Source organism: Neofelis nebulosa, chromosome 13 (assembly GCF_028018385.1).
Source record: "Neofelis nebulosa isolate mNeoNeb1 chromosome 13, mNeoNeb1.pri, whole genome shotgun sequence".
Classification (NCBI taxonomy): domain Eukaryota; kingdom Metazoa; phylum Chordata; class Mammalia; order Carnivora; family Felidae; genus Neofelis; species Neofelis nebulosa.
In genome coordinates, this window is record NC_080794.1 from 66,698,973 (window position 1) to 66,716,446 (window position 17,474).

General features: G+C 42.1%; 1 protein-coding gene across 9 annotated transcripts in view; it reads right to left on the reverse strand.

The window, feature by feature from the left end:
* STN1 (STN1 subunit of CST complex) overlaps window positions 1-17,474 on the reverse strand; it is a 66,320-nt gene that overhangs the window by 18,573 nt on the left and 30,273 nt on the right. For 8 of the 9 annotated variants that reach the window (XM_058697679.1, XM_058697680.1, XM_058697685.1 and 5 more), the window contains 2 exons: window positions 14,101-14,173; window positions 911-1,691 (listed from right to left, as the gene is read on the reverse strand). In XM_058697679.1, the coding sequence (XP_058553662.1) occupies window positions 1,534-1,691; window positions 14,101-14,173 (231 nt within the window). In that variant the 3' untranslated portion in view covers window positions 911-1,533. Of the gene's footprint in view, window positions 1-910; window positions 1,692-14,100; window positions 14,174-17,474 lie in introns of those variants that run through there. The other variant, XM_058697683.1, reaches the window with a different exon arrangement.

Below are 17,474 nucleotides of genomic sequence, written 5' to 3' on the forward strand. Positions count from 1 at the left end.
ATAGTGTTTCACTGTGTACATGTATCGTAATTTTTTCCTATGGATATTTTTCCCAGTTGTAGAACTCTGAATTACACAGCAATGGGAATCTTGTGTGTTCATCCTTTCACACCTGTGTGATCATCCCCTTGGGATAAATCCTGGAAATGCGCTGCTGGTTCAGACTCCTTCCTGGGCAGCCCTGATAATCTGAGATGTATTCAATACGGAACATCCGCCGCTATCAGGAAGAACCGCTGGGATGTTATTCCAGGCAGACCCCGTTCTATGGGAAGCTTCTGAATGCACAGAGGACACAGGGCAGCCATCTGGGTAAACGGCTGTTAGAAATATGGCAGATGTTTGGGTCAAGTCAGAAAGTCCACAACAGGAAGCCATCTGTTGGTCCTAGCCCTCAGCCTGACATATGAAACTGCAGCCGACTTGTGAGTATTAAAACCACTGCATTTCCACATAGAGCAGAACGACTCTGGAGGCCTGCGGGCTCTGCAGCAGAGCCACTAAGAGCTTGTTACGTCAAGAGCAAAGGCAGCAGACGAAGGCAGATGTGCCTCTTTGAAACGACTGTAATTAACTCCAAATCTTTCCTGACACTTCACTTTTTTTTTGCTGGCTGCGTTTGTCGATTTGTCATTTAGCTGTTAGAACAAGCCTGCTACATACCTCAGATTCCACCACCTGTCTGGGCACAAACAGAGTGTTCGTCTGGATGGTGTCAGGACGCCCTGTGCGTTCAACAGTAACCTTGAGAGTAACATCTACCAGCCAGGCATTTGGCTGAGAGCCTCTAAGGACTTCAGGGTGTTAAAGGACAATGTATTTAGTCACGTACGTCCTCAAAGTGTTAAGGAAATGTACTGAGACATCTTTTGATTCAGAAGGAAAGTAAGGAAAATGACCAACACAGAGCCATGCCTTAGATCCATTTATTCCCGTCTCCGGGTGGGTCTGTAAACACCATTCATCCGAGGGCTCAGGACCCACCACTGGTACTTGACCCTTGGCAATCATAGGTGAGTGATACTCATCCAAGAATAAGTCCCCTACATTAGGTTCTTAACCACTGGGAGAGGCCTACAAGAATGTAGCTGATGGTCTGAAGTTCGAAAAGGTTTTAGATCTGTGTGCTCTGGCTATATGCTCTTCAGTTCACTTTACCACGTGACATTCCTTTACCCTGATAGGGCCTCAAGCCACATGTACCCCGATTCAGCCGCCAACACCGTTTCCTCCCCTTCTGCTCCAAGAGCAACGCCCGGTCCAGTCAGGAGGTCGACAGGACAGGTTTCCGTCTATGTCACGGCGGAGACAGAAGTGACTTTATCCCAAGGATACAGCAGCGAGAGGGCAGCCTACAGAATTTATGCCCAATTGCGTTCCTTAAATGACTATATTTCATAGTTTCTTAGGAGGTAACTGCCCCCAGACCTATCAGCCTCTGTGTGATGTTTACAATCAGAGCCTGGGAGTGATTGCCGCCCGGTCTTCCTCTTCCTCGGCCCGGCTCCGCCCACGCCATCTGCCGGCGGCTCCTCAGAACGCTGTGTAGTAGTGCTCCATGGTGCTGATGATGTCACTCTGGTCCTCCAGGAGCTCCAGCACTTGCTGCAGCACAGCTTCGCTCAGGCGCGGGCTGACGCTCAGGCGAGCACAGGCCAAGATGTGCTGGAAGTGGCAGCCCTTCTCTATGTCTGCAGGAAAAAGGCAGTTGGCTAAGCTTGGCACACCTGTCAGACCCTCCTCCCGCTCCTCCGTCCTCCCCCTCTGAGTTGAAGTCCTTTTCCACGGATCCTGAGTCAGAACCTGCATTTTAACAAGATCCGCACGCACATTAGGGTTGGAGATGTACTGGTTTAGATTATCAGCAAAAACAAAACAAAAACCCTGTTCTTGGGCCCCTAACTTCACGACGGTGACGTGGACCCATTGCTCAGCTCAGGTCTTCAACCTTCAACGATTCCTAATCAATCACTTGTTATCCAGAACCTAATGGATTTTTAGTGTTTGCTCATCTTTTTTCTCTAGTGCAATTTTTTGCCGACCCCTCCCCCCCCCCCCCCCCCAAGCTTCCCAGGTGGGAGCCCTCTGGAGACTGACAGGAGAGCTGGCTTACAGCAGCCTCTGTATTCTTTCCCTGCCCGCTGGAGATCACAGGTAAGCAATACTCATCCCGACTGATGCTACACCATGGAGAACACCATGGTCTGTTCTCTTTCTTCTTTGCCTAGGCTTCCAAGCAGTCCTGTCTATGATGGTTGTGTTCTAGTAATCCCTTACCCTCCACCCCCAAAAAATCCAAGACCATTTTGTACACCAGGAAAAAAGTTCAGGGTTAGGAGCCTCTTTCCTATTTGAAACCAATGATTTAGAGTAGTGGAATGCACGGTGAAGTTGTGACCATTAGAGGATCCCGAAATCAACTTAATGGGTTGCGATTAAGAGAGACAGGTATAGGAAATTATAAAATGTACTGCATTATAGCATATGTATGATTTTGTGAAACTTTATACTAAATATATAATATGTATATTATATATATATATACACACATATTATATATAGCTTTGTGTGTGAGTGTGTGTGTGTGTGTGTATAATGTACTAGGTCATGATGTAAAATGCATTTGTAATTCTGAGTCAAAGTCAAACGCCATTATCGAAAACAAACTTTCCCCAGATTCACTTAACGCCCCGTGCGGGGCCAGGCTTGGCCTCTCACTGTTGTGTCTCCAGCATCTGGCACACAAGCTGCTCCATATGGTCACTGAATGTTGTTTTCAGAGAACAAAATGCTTTAGGCTCCAGGAAGGTGATTAAAGAGGTATCATAGTGTTGGGCAAAGGCATGGTTTGGGAGTTGGCACACCTCTATGGCCTTGGGCAACTCATAGCATCTGAACCCATTTTCTCACCAACAGGGAGGGGAACTAAGAAGGGGGTGAGGGAAGCTCTGAGATCCTTTGTAGCTCTACAAGAATTTCACAAGCGGTGCCCCTGAGCTAACAAAGACTTGCTAAATTCTGACCTCTAGTGGCTCTGTCAACTCATTACTTCTCCCAGTTGGGGTTACTGTTGAAAATTTGCCATCTTCCACTGCTTTCCAGGCTGTTTCTTCAACATTCATTTGCTAAAGATTTCTGGAACATCTACTATGTGTGTAGTGCTAAGCAAGGAAGAGCAAGTGGTAGATGGAGAGCTGACTCCGGAGTCCAGCAGACCCGAACTCAAGTCCTGGCTCTGTCTGGGGCAGAGTGGTTCATTATTCTGGGTCTGTCTCCTCACCTGTAAGATGGGAAGAAAAATCACCTACTTCCTCAGTGGTTGTGGGAATGAAAGGAGACCTGTGGCAGGTGCTTCCTACACAGGAATTACTAGGACTCAGTCATCATCTCCAAGACCTATGAAGATGCACATAACCTAGTCCCTGCTCTAAACCTGATGCTTCAGCTCTTCCTGAGAAGGGTGATGATGGAGGGGGGAAAGCGGGCCTGTACACAGCAGAGAGGAAGCACTAGGAACTTCACCACTTCTTGGATTTTAATCTATCTTTGCAGGGCCTGGATGCCCAAGCTCAGGGCTCAAGAGGACTTATAGAGACACGTGGGGCCATAAGCAGTGATGTTGACTGCCCTGAAGGCCTTAAACTATTTCTTTAGAAGGGCCAGGCTGCTGTCTGGGTGTTGTCTGGGAAGGCTGCTCACAAAGTGACCTTCAAGTCACATGGGGAGAAGGACTGGTATTAGTTTTTCTTTAAGTGTCTGGCAGAATTCACCAGTAAAGCCATCAGGTCCAGACCTTTACTTTGTTGGTAGACTTTTAGTTACTGATTCAATCTCCTTACTAGTCATAGGTCTACTCCAATTTCCTATTTCTATGTGATTTAGTCTTGGTAGGTTTTGTTTCCAGGAACCTGTCCATTTCATCTGGTTATCCAGTTTGTTAGCGTGCAACTATTCACGGTACTCTCTTACAATCCTTTTTATTTCTGTAGAACCAATACTAATGTCATTTTCATTTTCTGATTTTACCAATTTGAGTCTTTTCTCTTTCTTCTTAGTCCCTCCAGCTAAAGGTTTGGTAATTTTGTCGTTCTTTTTAAACAACCAACTTTTGGTTTCACTATTTCTCTATTTATCTTTGCTCTAATTATCATTATTTCCTTTCTTCTGCTAGCTTTCAGTTTAGTCTGTTCTTTTTCTAGTTCCTTAGTCAAAAGTTGGGTTTTGATTTGAGATCCCTCTTGTTTTTTAAGTGTTTGTAGCTATAAGGTTCCCCTTAGCAATGCATCTCCTAAATTTGGTGTGTTTTCATTTTCATTCATCACTAGCGATTTTCTAATTTCCCTTGTGATTTCTTCTTTGATCTACTAGTTAAGAGTGCTATTTAGTTTCCACAAATTTGTTAAATTTTCCAGTTTTGTAATTGACTTCTAAGTTCATCACACTGTGCTCAGAGAAGATACTTTGTATGGTATCTTTTTAAAATCTACTGAGACTTGGGGCGCCTGGGTGGCTCAGTCGGTTGAGCGGCCGACTTCGGCTCAGGTCACGATCTCACAGTCCGTGAGTTCGAGCCCCGCATCGGGCTCTGTGCTGACAGCCTGGAGCCTGTTTCGGATTCTGTGTCTCCCTCTCTCTGACCCTCCCCCGTTCATGCTCTGTCTCTCTCTGTCTCAAAAATAAATAAACGTTAAAAAAAAATTTTTAAAAATAAAATAAAATCTACTGAGACTTAACTAGTGGCCTAACATATGGTCTATTGTGGAAAATGTCCCATGTACACTTGAGAAGAATGTCTACTCTATTGTTGGATAGGGTGCTTTGTGTATGTCTATTAGATATATTTGATTTCTTGTGGTGTTTAGGTCCTCTTTTTCCTTACTTGTCCTGCTTGTTCTATCCATTATTAAGAGGAGGGTACTGAAGTCTCCAACTATTATTGTAGAACTGTTTATTTCTCCTTTCAATTTAATCAACTTTGCTCAATATATTTTGATGGCCTGTCATTAGATACATAAATGTTTATAATTGCTGTATCTTCTTGCTGTACTGAACCTTTTAATAATATATAATGTCCTTCTTTGCCTCTTGTAAACTTCTTGGTTTTGATGTTAGTACAGCCATCCCTGCTCTCTGTTGATTACTTTTATTTGCATAGGATATCTTTTTCCAGCCTTTCATTTTTTTTTCAACATTAATTTTTGAAAGACAGAGACAGACAAAGCATGAGTAGGGGAGGGGGAGAGAGAGAAAGAGAGGGAGACACGGAATCAAAAGCAGGCTCCAGGCTCTGAGTTGTTAGCACAGAGCCTGATACAGGACTCAAACCCCCAAACTGTGAGATCATGACCTGAGCCAAAATCGGATGCTTAACCCACTGAGCCCCCCAGGTGCCCCACAGCCTTTTCAATCCATTTGTGTTTTTGGATCTAAAGTGAGGCTCTTGTAGACAGCATACAGTTGGATCATGGTTTTGTTTTTAAATCCATTCTGCCAATCTGTCTTTTGAGTGGAAAGTTAAATCCATTTAGGTTTAAACTACTGTCCTGCTGGTGGGTGGGGGGAGGACTTACTTTTGTCATTTTGCTATTTGTTTTCTAAATGCCTTATAGCTTTTTGTCCTTCATTTCCTGCATTACTGAATTCTTTTGTATTTAGCTGATTTTTAAAAATTTTTAATGTTTATTTATTTATTTGGAGAGAGAGAGATGAGCAGGATAGGGATAGAGAGAGAGGGAGAGTCACAATCCCAAGCAGGCTCTGTACCATCAGTGCAGAGTTCAATGTGGGGCTTGAACTCATGAACCGCAAGATCATGACTTGAGCCTAAACCAAGAGTTGGATGCTTAACCAACTGAGCCACCCAGGCGTCCCGAGGTGACTTTTTTGAACAAAAAGTTTGGTGATTTTTTTGAACAAAAAGTTTAATAAATTCCTTTCTCATTTCCTTTTGTCCATATTCTATAGCTATTTTCTTCACGGTTACCATGGGGATTACATTTTGCATCCTAATTTGAATTTATTCCAATTTAACTTCAACACAGAAAAATTCTGCTCCTTTGCAGCTCTATCCCTGCCTTTGTTTCAGTTTTTGTCACAAAATCACATCTCTATGTACTATGTGCCCAAAAACATAAACTAAGTATTCTTCTAAATTCATTAGTCTCTTAAATTGTATAGAAAACAAAATGAGGAATTAAAAACCAAAGTTACAAGAAGGTAAGTAGACTAATCATTGTTTTTAACAATGTATTAGCCTCTTAAATCATACAGAAATCAAAAAGTGAAGTTATAAACCACTGTTACAATAATACTAGCTTTTATAACTGCCCACGTATTTACCTTTATTGAGATACTTCTCCATATGGCTTTGAGTTACTGTCTAGTGTCCTTTCATTTCACCCTGTCAGATGCCCTTGAGCATTTCTTGCAGAGCAGGTCTAGTGGTAACAAAGACTTTTGTTTATCTTAGAATGTCTTAATTTCTCCCTCACTTTTGAAGGACAGTTTTGCTTGACTGACCTTTCTTTTTTTTTTTACTTTCCATTTAGAACTTTGAATGTATCAACCCACTACCTTCTGGCCTCCAAAGTTTCTGATAAGAAATCTGCAAATATTACTGATGAGCCCCTGTGACAAGCTGCTTCTCTCTTGCTGCTTTCAAGATTCTCTATTTGTCTTTGCCTTTCAAAAGTTTGATTATGATATGTTTTGGTGTGGGTCTCTCTGAGTTCATCTTACTTGGGAGTTCACTGAGCTTCTTGGATGTTTGTATGTACGTCTTTCATCAAATTAAGGATGTTTTCAGCCACTATTTCTTCAAATATTCTCTCTCTTCTCCTTCTGGGACTCCCACAATACATGTTGGCCTACTCGATGGTGTCCCGAAAGTCTCTCAAGCTCTGCTCTCTTTTCTTTAACTCCAAGTTTGTTGACTCTTCCTTCTGCTTTTGAATCTCTATAGTGAAGTCTTCATTTCAGTTATTGTACTTTCTAGCTCCAGAATTTCTTTCTGGTTTCTTCCTAGGTTTTCTATTTCCTTACTTAGATTTCCATCTTGTTTATCAACCATTTTCTTGACCTTCTCCATCTCTCTCTTTAGTTCCTTGAACATCTTTAGGCCAGTTGTTTTAAATCTTTCTCTAGCATATCTGCCATCATGGCTTTTTCAGGGACAGTTTCTGTTGATTATTTTTTTGTTTTGAATGGGCTATATTTTCCTATTTTTTTGTGTATGCCTTGTGATTTTTAGTTGAAAACTGGACATCTGAATTCAATAATGTGGTAACTCTGGAGGGCAGATTCTCCCCCTTCTCCTAGGATTTGCTGGGTCTTGCTATTTATTTATTTTTAATTTTAAGTTTTTAAAAGATTTTATTTAAAAAAAATTTTTTTAATGTTTATTTATTTTTGAGACAGAGAGAGACAGAGCATGAACAGGGGAGGGGCAGAGAGAGAGGGAGACACAGAATCTGAAACAGGCTCCCGGTTCTGAGCTGTCAGCACAGAGCCCGACGTGGGGCTCAAACTCATGGACTGTGAGATCATGACCTGAGCCGAAGTCGGCCGCTTAACTGACTGAGCCACCCAGGCGCCCCAAAAGATTTTATTTTTAAATAATCTCTACACCCAATGTGGGGTGCAAACACCCAACCCTGGGATCAAGAGTCACACTCTCCTCTGACTGAGCCAGCCAGGCACCCCCGTTTTTTGTTATTTTTTAAAATTATAGGCTGTCTCTATGCCAAGGATCAGCCTCAGGTATAAACTTAAGGTCGTCTCAGGTCTTTTTCTGAGCCTGTATCTTTCCCTGGGCATGTATAATCACTTTCTGATTTTGCCCATATATGCAGTTGCTTTTTAATGCCCTAGTCTTTCTTTTCTGGCTCCCAAAAGGGGAAAAAAGAAAAGTGAAGAGGGGGAGGGGAAGGCACCAGCCCTTTAAGTGCTTCGGAAGTCACTTCAGCTTTTGGGGGAAGGGCTTGCGACAATGGGAGGAAGAGGAAGTGCAACAATGCAACAAATTGCATTTGTCTGCAACTCTGTGATCAGAAGCAACAAGCAACAATCAGCAAACAGCACAGATCCCTGATATTTGGAGGACCTGTTCCTTTTTGCCCACCTAGGCTCCTGCAAACTCTGTGCAAGCTATTCCAAGATCATGTACACAGGTGCCTGCCATATGGCTGGGGGAAATGGTACTAAGAGCTGAAAATTGACTGATGTTATCCCCAATTTATTCTCCAAGCCTTCTCCTGGAAGTTGTAAGCCTTCAATAGACTCCAGAGTTCCAAAACAGTTACATCAGACAGGTGCAATTGTTGTCTAAGTGAAGAGATAGATTGCTAGTGCTTCCTATTCCACCACCTTCCTAACAGTTTCATAAAACAGTAATTTACTTAATCTTCAAAACAACCCATCATGAGGATACTTGTTATTATCCCTATTTTGCATAGAAAGAAAGTGAGGCAAAGTTTTGTCAACATAGCACTGGAAGTCCAAGCCACAATAATCAGAAAAAAAAATGACATAAAAGACATCGAAAATGGCAAGAAAGAGGGGCGCCTGGGTGGCGCAGTCGGTTAAGCGTCCGACTTCAGCCAGGTCACGATCTCGCGGTCCATGAGTTCGAGCCCCGCGTCGGGCTCTGGGCTGATGGCTCGGAGCCTGGAGCCTGTTTCTGATTCTGTGTCTCCCTCTCTCTCTGCCCCTCCCCCGTTCATGCTCTGTCTCTCTCTGTCCCAAAATAAATAAAAAACGTTGAAAAAAAAAAAGTTAAAAAAAAAGAAAAAAAAAAAGAAAATGGCAAGAAAGAAATAAAACTGTCATGATTTGCAGATGACATGATACTATATATAGAAAACCCTAAAGACTCACCCCAAAACCATTAGAACTAATAAATGAATTCAGTAAAGTTGCAAGACACAAAATTAATACACAGAAATTGGATGCATTTCTACACACTGGAAATGAACTATCAGAAAGAGAAATCAAGAAAACAATCCCATTTATAACTGCATCAAAAAGAATTAAATACCTAAGAATAAACTTAACCAAAGAGTGTGAAAGATCTGTACTCTAAAAACTATAAGACACTGATGAAACAAACTGAAGATAACACAAATAGATGGAAAGATATTCTATGCTCATGGATTTGAAGAATTAATATTGCTAAAATGTCTATAGTATCCAAAGCAAAATACAGATTCAATGCAATCCTTGTCAAAATATCAATAGCGTTTTTTAAAGAACTAGAACAAGTAATACTAAAATCTATACAGAACCACAAAAGACCCCCAAAACAGCCAAAGCAATCTTGAGAAAGAACAAAGCTGGAGGGATCATGCCCTCAGATTTCAAACTATACTACAAGGCTGTAGTAATCAAAACAGTATGGTAGTAGTACGAAACCAGATACATATTAATGGAACAGAATAGACTGCCCAGAGATAAGCCCATTTGTAGACAGTACCTTTTAATCTATGATAAAAAAGGCAAGAATATACAGTGGGGAAAAGACCGTCTCTCCAACAAATGGTGCTGGGAAAACCGGACAGCTACGTGCAAAAGAATGAAACTGGGCTACTTTCTTACACTACACACAAAAATAAACTCATAATGGATTAAAGACCCAAATGTAAGCCCTGAAACCATAAAACTTCTAAAAGAAAACACAGGCTGTAAACTTTTGGATATCAGCCTTAGCAATATTTTTTTTGGATGCGTCTCTTCAAGCAAGGGAAACAAAAGCAAAAATAAACAGTTGGGACTACACTGAACTTTTAAAAAGCCTTTGCACAGAGAGGGGACCATCAAAAAACAAAAAGGCAACCTGCTGAATGGGAAATATATCACTGATATACATATATATCATCAGTGATATATATATATCATTTCCAAATGATATATCTATAAGCGGTTAACATTAAAAATACATAAAGAATTCTTGGGGCGCCTGGGTGGCGCAGTCGGTTAAGCGTCCGACTTCAGCCAGGTCACGATCTCGCGGTCCGTGAGTTCGAGCCCCGCGTCAGGCTCTGGGCTGATGGCTCGGAGCCTGGAGCCCGTTTCCGATTCTGTGTCTCCCTCTCTCTCTGCCCCTCCCCCGTTCATGCTCTGTCTCTCTCTGTCCCAAAAATAAATAAAAAAAAAAAAAAAAAAAAAAAAAAAAAAAAAAAATACATAAAGAATTCATACAACTCAACATCAGAAAGTAAATAATATGATTTAAAAAGAAGACCTGAATGTACATTTTTACAAAGAAGACACATGGATGGCCAAAAGACCAGGAGAAGATGCTCAAGTCACTAATCATCAGGAAAGGCAAATCAAACCCACAACGAGCTCTTGTTAGAATGGCCAGAATCAAAAAGCCAGGAAATAACAAGTACTGGCGAGGATGTGGAGAAAAGGGAACCCTCACGTACTGTTTGTGGGAATGTAAATTGGTGCAACCACTGTGGAAAACAGTATGGGGGTCAAAATATTAAACACAGAAATACCATATGATCCAGCAATTCCATTTCTGGGTATTTATCCGAGGAAAATGAAAATACGATATATGCAGCACCATATTCATTGCAGCATTGTTTTTTTTTATTTCATTAATTTTTTAAAATGTTTATTTATTTTTGAGAGAGAGAGAGAGACACACACAGCACGAGCCAGGGAAGGCAGAGGCAGAGGGAGACACAGAATCTGAAGCAGGCTCCAGGCTCCGAGCTGTCAGCACAGAGCCCGACGCACGGCTCGAACTCACAAACCATGAGAACATGACCTGAGCGGAATTCGGACACAACCACCTGAGCCACCCAGGCACCCCTGCAGCATTATTTACAATAGCCAAGATATGGAAGCAACCTGAGTGTCCACTGATGGATGAATGGATAAGGAAGACGTGGTGTATATATACAATGGAACATGACTCAGCTATAAAAAAGAATGAGATCTTGCTATTTGCGACAACATGAATAGACTTAGGGGGTATTATGCTAAGTGAAGTAAGTCAAATAGAGAAAGACAAATACCATATGGTTTCACTTACATGTGGAATCTAAAAACCAAAACAAAGGGACAAACAAAACAAAACAAAACAGAAATGGACTCGTAAATATGGTGAACAACTGGTGATTGCCAGAGCGGAGGCGAGTGAGGGGATGGATGAAATAGGTGAAGGGGGTTAAGAGGTACAAACTTACAGTTATAAAACATAGAGTAAGTTAGGACTATATTTTAATATTTTAATATTAATATTAAATTTTAATATTTTAATATTAAATGATATTTTAATAACTTTATATTTTAATATTTCAATAACTTCATATGGTGTCAGATGGTAACCAGACATCGTGGTGATCATTTCGTAATGTGTATAAATGTCAAATCACTAGGTCGTACACCTGAAACTAATATAATATTAGTGTTGTAGCTCAACCGTATTTAATTAAAAAAAAAAAAAAAGAAACTGAGGCACAGATTTACCGAAGGTTACACAGCTACAAAGTGGTAGAGCTGGGATTCAAACTCTGGGCAAGCTCCAGAGCCCAGCTTTTCACAACTTTGCCATGCTGCCTGTCTTTAGACAAGCCCAGTATCAGTGCTTTAGGGACCAAAAACAGGCTTCCTGTTTATAGCCCCTTTCTTATTGTAAGTTTATCCATTACTGAAATACTCATAAACGACTAAAGATTTTATATCCTACCAACCATCGTGATAAGGAACAAATGCTGTAGTTTGTACAAAAGGTAAGAAACACTAAAGGCCCAGTAGGAATGATTAAGTGTTTGAAGATCTATCTATATGTATAATGGGATACTGTGCAACTATTTAAAAGACTGAGGCACTGTTAAATGTGCTGTTGCTGAATGAACTCTAGAAGCCAAGGTTAGATTTAAGATACAGGGTGCGGAACACACAGCATCATATGCTAACTTTTAACTTGTGTTGTTTTTGTTTTTTTTTAAAGAAACTGTACAAATATGTCCGTCAGTGTTTGCAACATCTCTAGAACAATATGCCTGAAACTGGTAACAACCACTGCATTTGGACTCGGGAACGTAAATCTTGGGGCTCAGTGTTTGGAGGGAGTCTGACTTTCCTGTGTGTACTTTGCACTGTTTGACTTTTTACCATGTCCATACATTATTATTCAGAATCTATATATATTTTCTATGTAAAGGGGTAATCATAGCAGGCTGCAAGATAGTCCCCACGAGGTATTTTTGCTGGCATTCTCAGTTACTCCTGGGAGTAACTCCCAGGAGTTCAGCTCCTGGGAGTTTCCTAGTTCTGGGGACTGGCTTATAGCTTCGAGGCTCCCATACACAGACTGTCACAGGATTTTCACCTTGACGCACACACTCACCAAGGCAGTAGCTGGTCTGTGGGTGAGAAGGGAACGTAAAACCTGCCACTTTTACAGAGTCTCAGGTCACTAGGCAGTTTGGTTCTCCTAAGAAATGAAGTGTGAATTCCTGTCATTTGCTTCACCAGGCACGGGGATTATTTCAATCCATCCTGTTCCTAGTGCAGACCAAAACAGGAATCTGGCCAGGTAGCCTAGGATGAGGATCAGGGCAGGAAGGTTATCTGGGGAGGGGCCTCTCATCTCTTCATGGTTGAGGAACTCCACATTTCACTGCCCTTCAAAGCTCCCTAAAGTGTGGACAGACAGGTTTTCCCCCAACTCAAGGATACTCGTCCTTGTTGCTCTGAATGATGTAAACATCGGCCAGAAACCTTGCGTTAAAATAATAGACTGCTTTCAGTTTATTTTAAGATCTGTTGTCACACCATTCTGGGATCTGACATCATAGGTTCTTAAAGGCTAAATAGGGCTGCATACCACAAACACCAGGACTGGAGACCTGGTCCAGCTCCACCCGCTGACTCAGCCTGGAGTAGGGCCAGGCCCTGGGTATTTAGGGGCTGAAAGGGCTGGGGGTGGGTTTCTCTGGACAGAAAGAGGGCAGGCTGAGGAGACCTGCGGTCATTAACAAGTCTTTCCCCCTTCTCTGCCAGCCTCATTTGTTCACAGATGCCAATATTCGTTATTAGTATATGTTTGCAAAAGACAGACTTTGAAAAGTCATCTTGAAGTCTGATCAGTTTACACAGGATTTAAAGATTAGGACTAGTGCTTTCTTCTCTAACTAGTGTGAAAGTGGTAATATCTGTTGTCAGACTATCTACAGTTTGAGTTTCTAACCACTAGGGGTTGACCTAACTCCACTAAAACCAACTTTATTCTAAGCCATTTTCTTCTGCAAATTATCAGGTTCCAAGATGACTGAATTAGTGTTCATAAACTATAATGTCTTGAATCATGCTCCTAAAACTGAAAGTCTTTGTGTTAGAAGAGAGGAAACGGTCTCACTCCGAAGACAAGGTAGGATAAGAAATAAGACAAATTAGAGAGAATAAGACATAGAAGGTCAAAAACTCCTAGCCCAGTGGCTTACCTCACTGTACTGGAGTCACCTGAGATGCTCACCTGTCCAGCTCCTGTCCCACCCCCTAATGAATCAGAATCCCAGAGCTGGGACCCAAGCAATGTATGTTTAAAAAAGTTCCATGGTTGGGGCGCCTGGCTGGCTCAGCCGGTTAAGCGTCCAACTCTTGATTTTGGCTCAGGTCATCATCTTGAGGTTCGTGGGATGGAGCTCCGAGTCGGGCTCTGTGCTGACAGAGCAGAGCCTGCTTGGGATTCTCTCCCTCCCTCTCTCTCTGCCCCTCTCCCACTTGTGTGCATGCTCCCCGTCTCTCTCTCAAAATAAAGAAAGAAACTTGAAAAAAAAAAAGTATAAATGGAATCTTTTAAATATAATAATAAAAATAAAAATGACAATAAAAAACGCTATGGTTGAGTCTTATGAGCAGCAAAGGTCAGAACAACTGTGCGAGTCTAACACTCACTTTATAAAAGAAGAGACTCAGAGAGGTCTTGGGCTCAGAGAGGGCAAGTGTCTTGACCAGTCATAACTTCGAAGTCACTACTGAGGAAAGCCCCAGGTTTCCTGACTCTCTATCCCAGGTGCTCTCTGGGAGGGAACAACCCCCTCCAGGGCATTAGGACACCACATACATGTATATTACCCCACTTACGATTTGGTTTCTGACAGTCTTCTTGAATGATATGGTGTATTTTTCTGTGCAGTTCTTTGTCCTCTCTGGTTACCTAAACAGGAAATCCAGGAGAGAAAGCATTCTTAAGCAATAAAGCGGCTGTGTCATCTCGATTACCAGATTAGTTTTTAGGATAGTTTCTAAAAATTTCCTAATAATCACAAAATAATTCCATCCCTACACCAAAAACCAACAATGTGGTTTTTGATACTTGGCCTATTATGAAACCAGCTCTGTCCCTAAGCAGCTCACGGCTCTGTAGTTGGTGCAGAGGCATACTCCCTTGGAAGGTAGTTTACTGGGGCCATGATGTCAAGAAAACCTGAAATTCTACACTTTTTTTTAATGTTTATTTTTGAGAGAGACTCAGAGAGAGAGAGAGAGAGAGAGAGAGAGAGCGCGCGTGCGACGATGAGTGGGGGAGAGGCAGAGAGAGAGGGAGACACAGAATCCAAAGCTGGCTCCAGGCCCTGAGCTGTCAGCACAGAGCCTGACGTAGGGCTCAAACCCACAAACAGTGAGATCATGACCTGAGCCGAAGTCGGACACTCAACCGACTGAGCCACCCAGGCGCCCCTGAAATTCTACACTTTTAAGGAGCAATTTTCTTCCCAAATATTTGTTAACACATTCTTGATGTTTCTCACTTGTTTTTATATTGAAAGAGACACAAGTGATCAAAGTCTGATCTCTAACCCGGACTCCTTCCTCTGGGCATGACACAAGTCTCCTGTCTCATTAATTTTCTTCTTACTCCCAACCACAAAGGAAAACAAATGAAATTAAAACCGTAAGGAAAGGCTAGCAAGAGAGTAAATCTAGCCCATCCCTTGAAACACTTTGTCTTAAAGGCAAAAATAACGAAGCTCCTTTCTCAACCAGCTCAAGTAAGAGGGAAGCAGTAACCAAATGGGTTTCATCTTCCTTCCATAGTAAATCTAAAAACCAAAAAGAAAAAAAAAAAAAGAGAAAGAGGAAGGAAGGAAAAGAGGAAGAAAGGAATAAACAAAAAAATCATGCAAATACATACATGTATGAGGAATTGTCGAACTAGACTTACAAAATGATCAGATTTTAGAACGACCAGATTTTAGAATGAATGGGGATACTGACAACGCCTGCCTTCTCTTGACTCACAAGGTTATTGTGAAGAGCAAATAAGGTAATGGGGGTGAGAGCTGTTGAAAGCAGGAAACTACCAAACAAACAGAAATATCTACATCACAGTGATAACTATTTCCCTGAGGCAAGGCCCTCAGGAAAACAGAAACCTCTAGGACAGGCGAGGAGGTGGAAGGGGAGGAGTGAAGTCAGAGAAGGCGGATGGTTCTGCTGAGGAAAAGAGCCATTATTGCTTGATCACACCATTCCAGTTCACACTGATTCACAGGAGGAAGTGCCCTAGCCCTGCCACACCTCAGTCCTGGCCTGCTGCCTGTAGTCATGTAGCTGCTTTCTACAGACACAGAAGGCCAACTCTGGAGCCTCCCGGGGGAGGGGGAGGAGGGGATGGGATGTGGGGGGAGGCATGTTGAGGTGAGCTGCCTAGCATGGGATTCTCCAACCCTACTAGGCCTTTCCATGCCAGGAGGAGGTGGTCTGCACCCACCTTACAAAGATCAGAATACCCTTTTCAAAGGTTACTCAGGGGCACCTGTCTGGCTCAGTTGATAGAGCATACGACTCTTGATCTCAGGGTTGTCAGTTCAAGCCTTACCCTGGATGGTAGAAATTACTTACAAAAAAAATTTTTTTTAAGTTGCTCAAATAGTATTTAAATATATCTTAACTGGGGCGCCTGGGTGGCTCAGTCGGTTAAGCGTCCGACTCTTGATTTCGGCTCAGGTTATAATCTCACAGTTTGTGAGATCGAGCCCCTCAGGGGGCTCTGCGTTGACAGTGCAAACCTGCTTGGGATTCTCTCTCTCCCTCTCTCTGCCCTTCCCCCTTGCTTGCATTCTCTCTCTCTTTCCCTCTGGAAATAAATGAATAAACTTTAAAAAAATTTTTTTTTAAATAAAACGTATCTTAATTAAAAAAAAAAAAAGCTCTCTAAAGTGGGGAAATAGAGTAAATCAACATCATGAAAATGTCCTATTAAAGAAAGCTTCCCCTCAAGAATCACGTCTGTAAATACAGAGACTTCTAGGAGTCCTCACAATTTTGAACTGCCTCTAGAATTGCTCATGACTGAAGCCACATCTACACTACGAGCAACAGTCATGAGAAAGCCTGTTTTTACTGAAAGCTTGGCTCCTTCAATTAGTAAAGGCAGGCAGTGAGAGGTGAACCTTTAACTCTGGAGGTTATGAGGCAAGCAAGCGCTTGTACCCCTGGTGGGAATGTCAATTAGTAGAGCCTTCTAGCAGGCCGATCAGACTGTGTTGACCAAATGCTTAAGGTACTTGCCCTTTGCTCCAGCAATTCCTCTTTAAGAGCGAATCTTACCAAAATGCTTACATGAATTCACAAAGAGAGTTATGCAAAAATAGCAACAGCAACACTATCTGTGAGAACAAAAGTTAGAATCAACATAAATGTCCATCAAAAAGAAGTGGCTAAAAGTGTATGGCAAGTACCCAGAATATGGAATACCACGCAAGGTCAAAAAGATTGAGAAGTACTAACATGGAAAGATGCCTGTGGTGTGCTATTTTGGTACCCCCAAAACTTGCCAGGAAATACTTATTCATTTATTTAAAGTTTTTATTTATTTATTTAGAGAGAGACAGTGCAAGTGGTGAAGGGGCAGAGAGAGAGGGAGAGAGAATCCCCAGCAGGCTCCATGCTGCCAGCGCAGAGCTTGATGTGGGGCTTGAACTCATGAAACTGTGAGATCATGACCTGAGCTGAAACCAAGAGTCAGATGCTTAACAGAGTGAGCCACCCAGGCTCCCTGCCAGGCATTATTTAGAGCAGTGGTTCTCAACTGTTCCAGGGGACCCCTGGTGATGTCCTGTGATGTTTTAAGTTGTCATACCAGGTGGGGGGAGTGGGCTGCTACTGCTCTCTAGGGAATGAAGGCCAGGATGCTGTCAAACATCCTACAGTGCAAAGGAAAGCCACCTACAGCAAAGAACCATCTGGCCCAAACAGTGTTAATGCTGAGAAGTCTGATCCATAGGATAATCACAAAAAAAGGCACAGAAGCATCTATAGATGTACATGTGTAAATGCACAGACAAGTGTCTACAAGGACAAATGGCACCTTAGATGAGGCTGACCTTTGCTCCTCATTTTACATACCTCCTTAATGATTTTTAAAAACAGTAAGTAGGAATTCTAGGTATTCTTAAGGAATGAATACAGTTGTGATTGAAGGTAGGAAGGAAAAAAAGTTGCAAGTCTCTTAC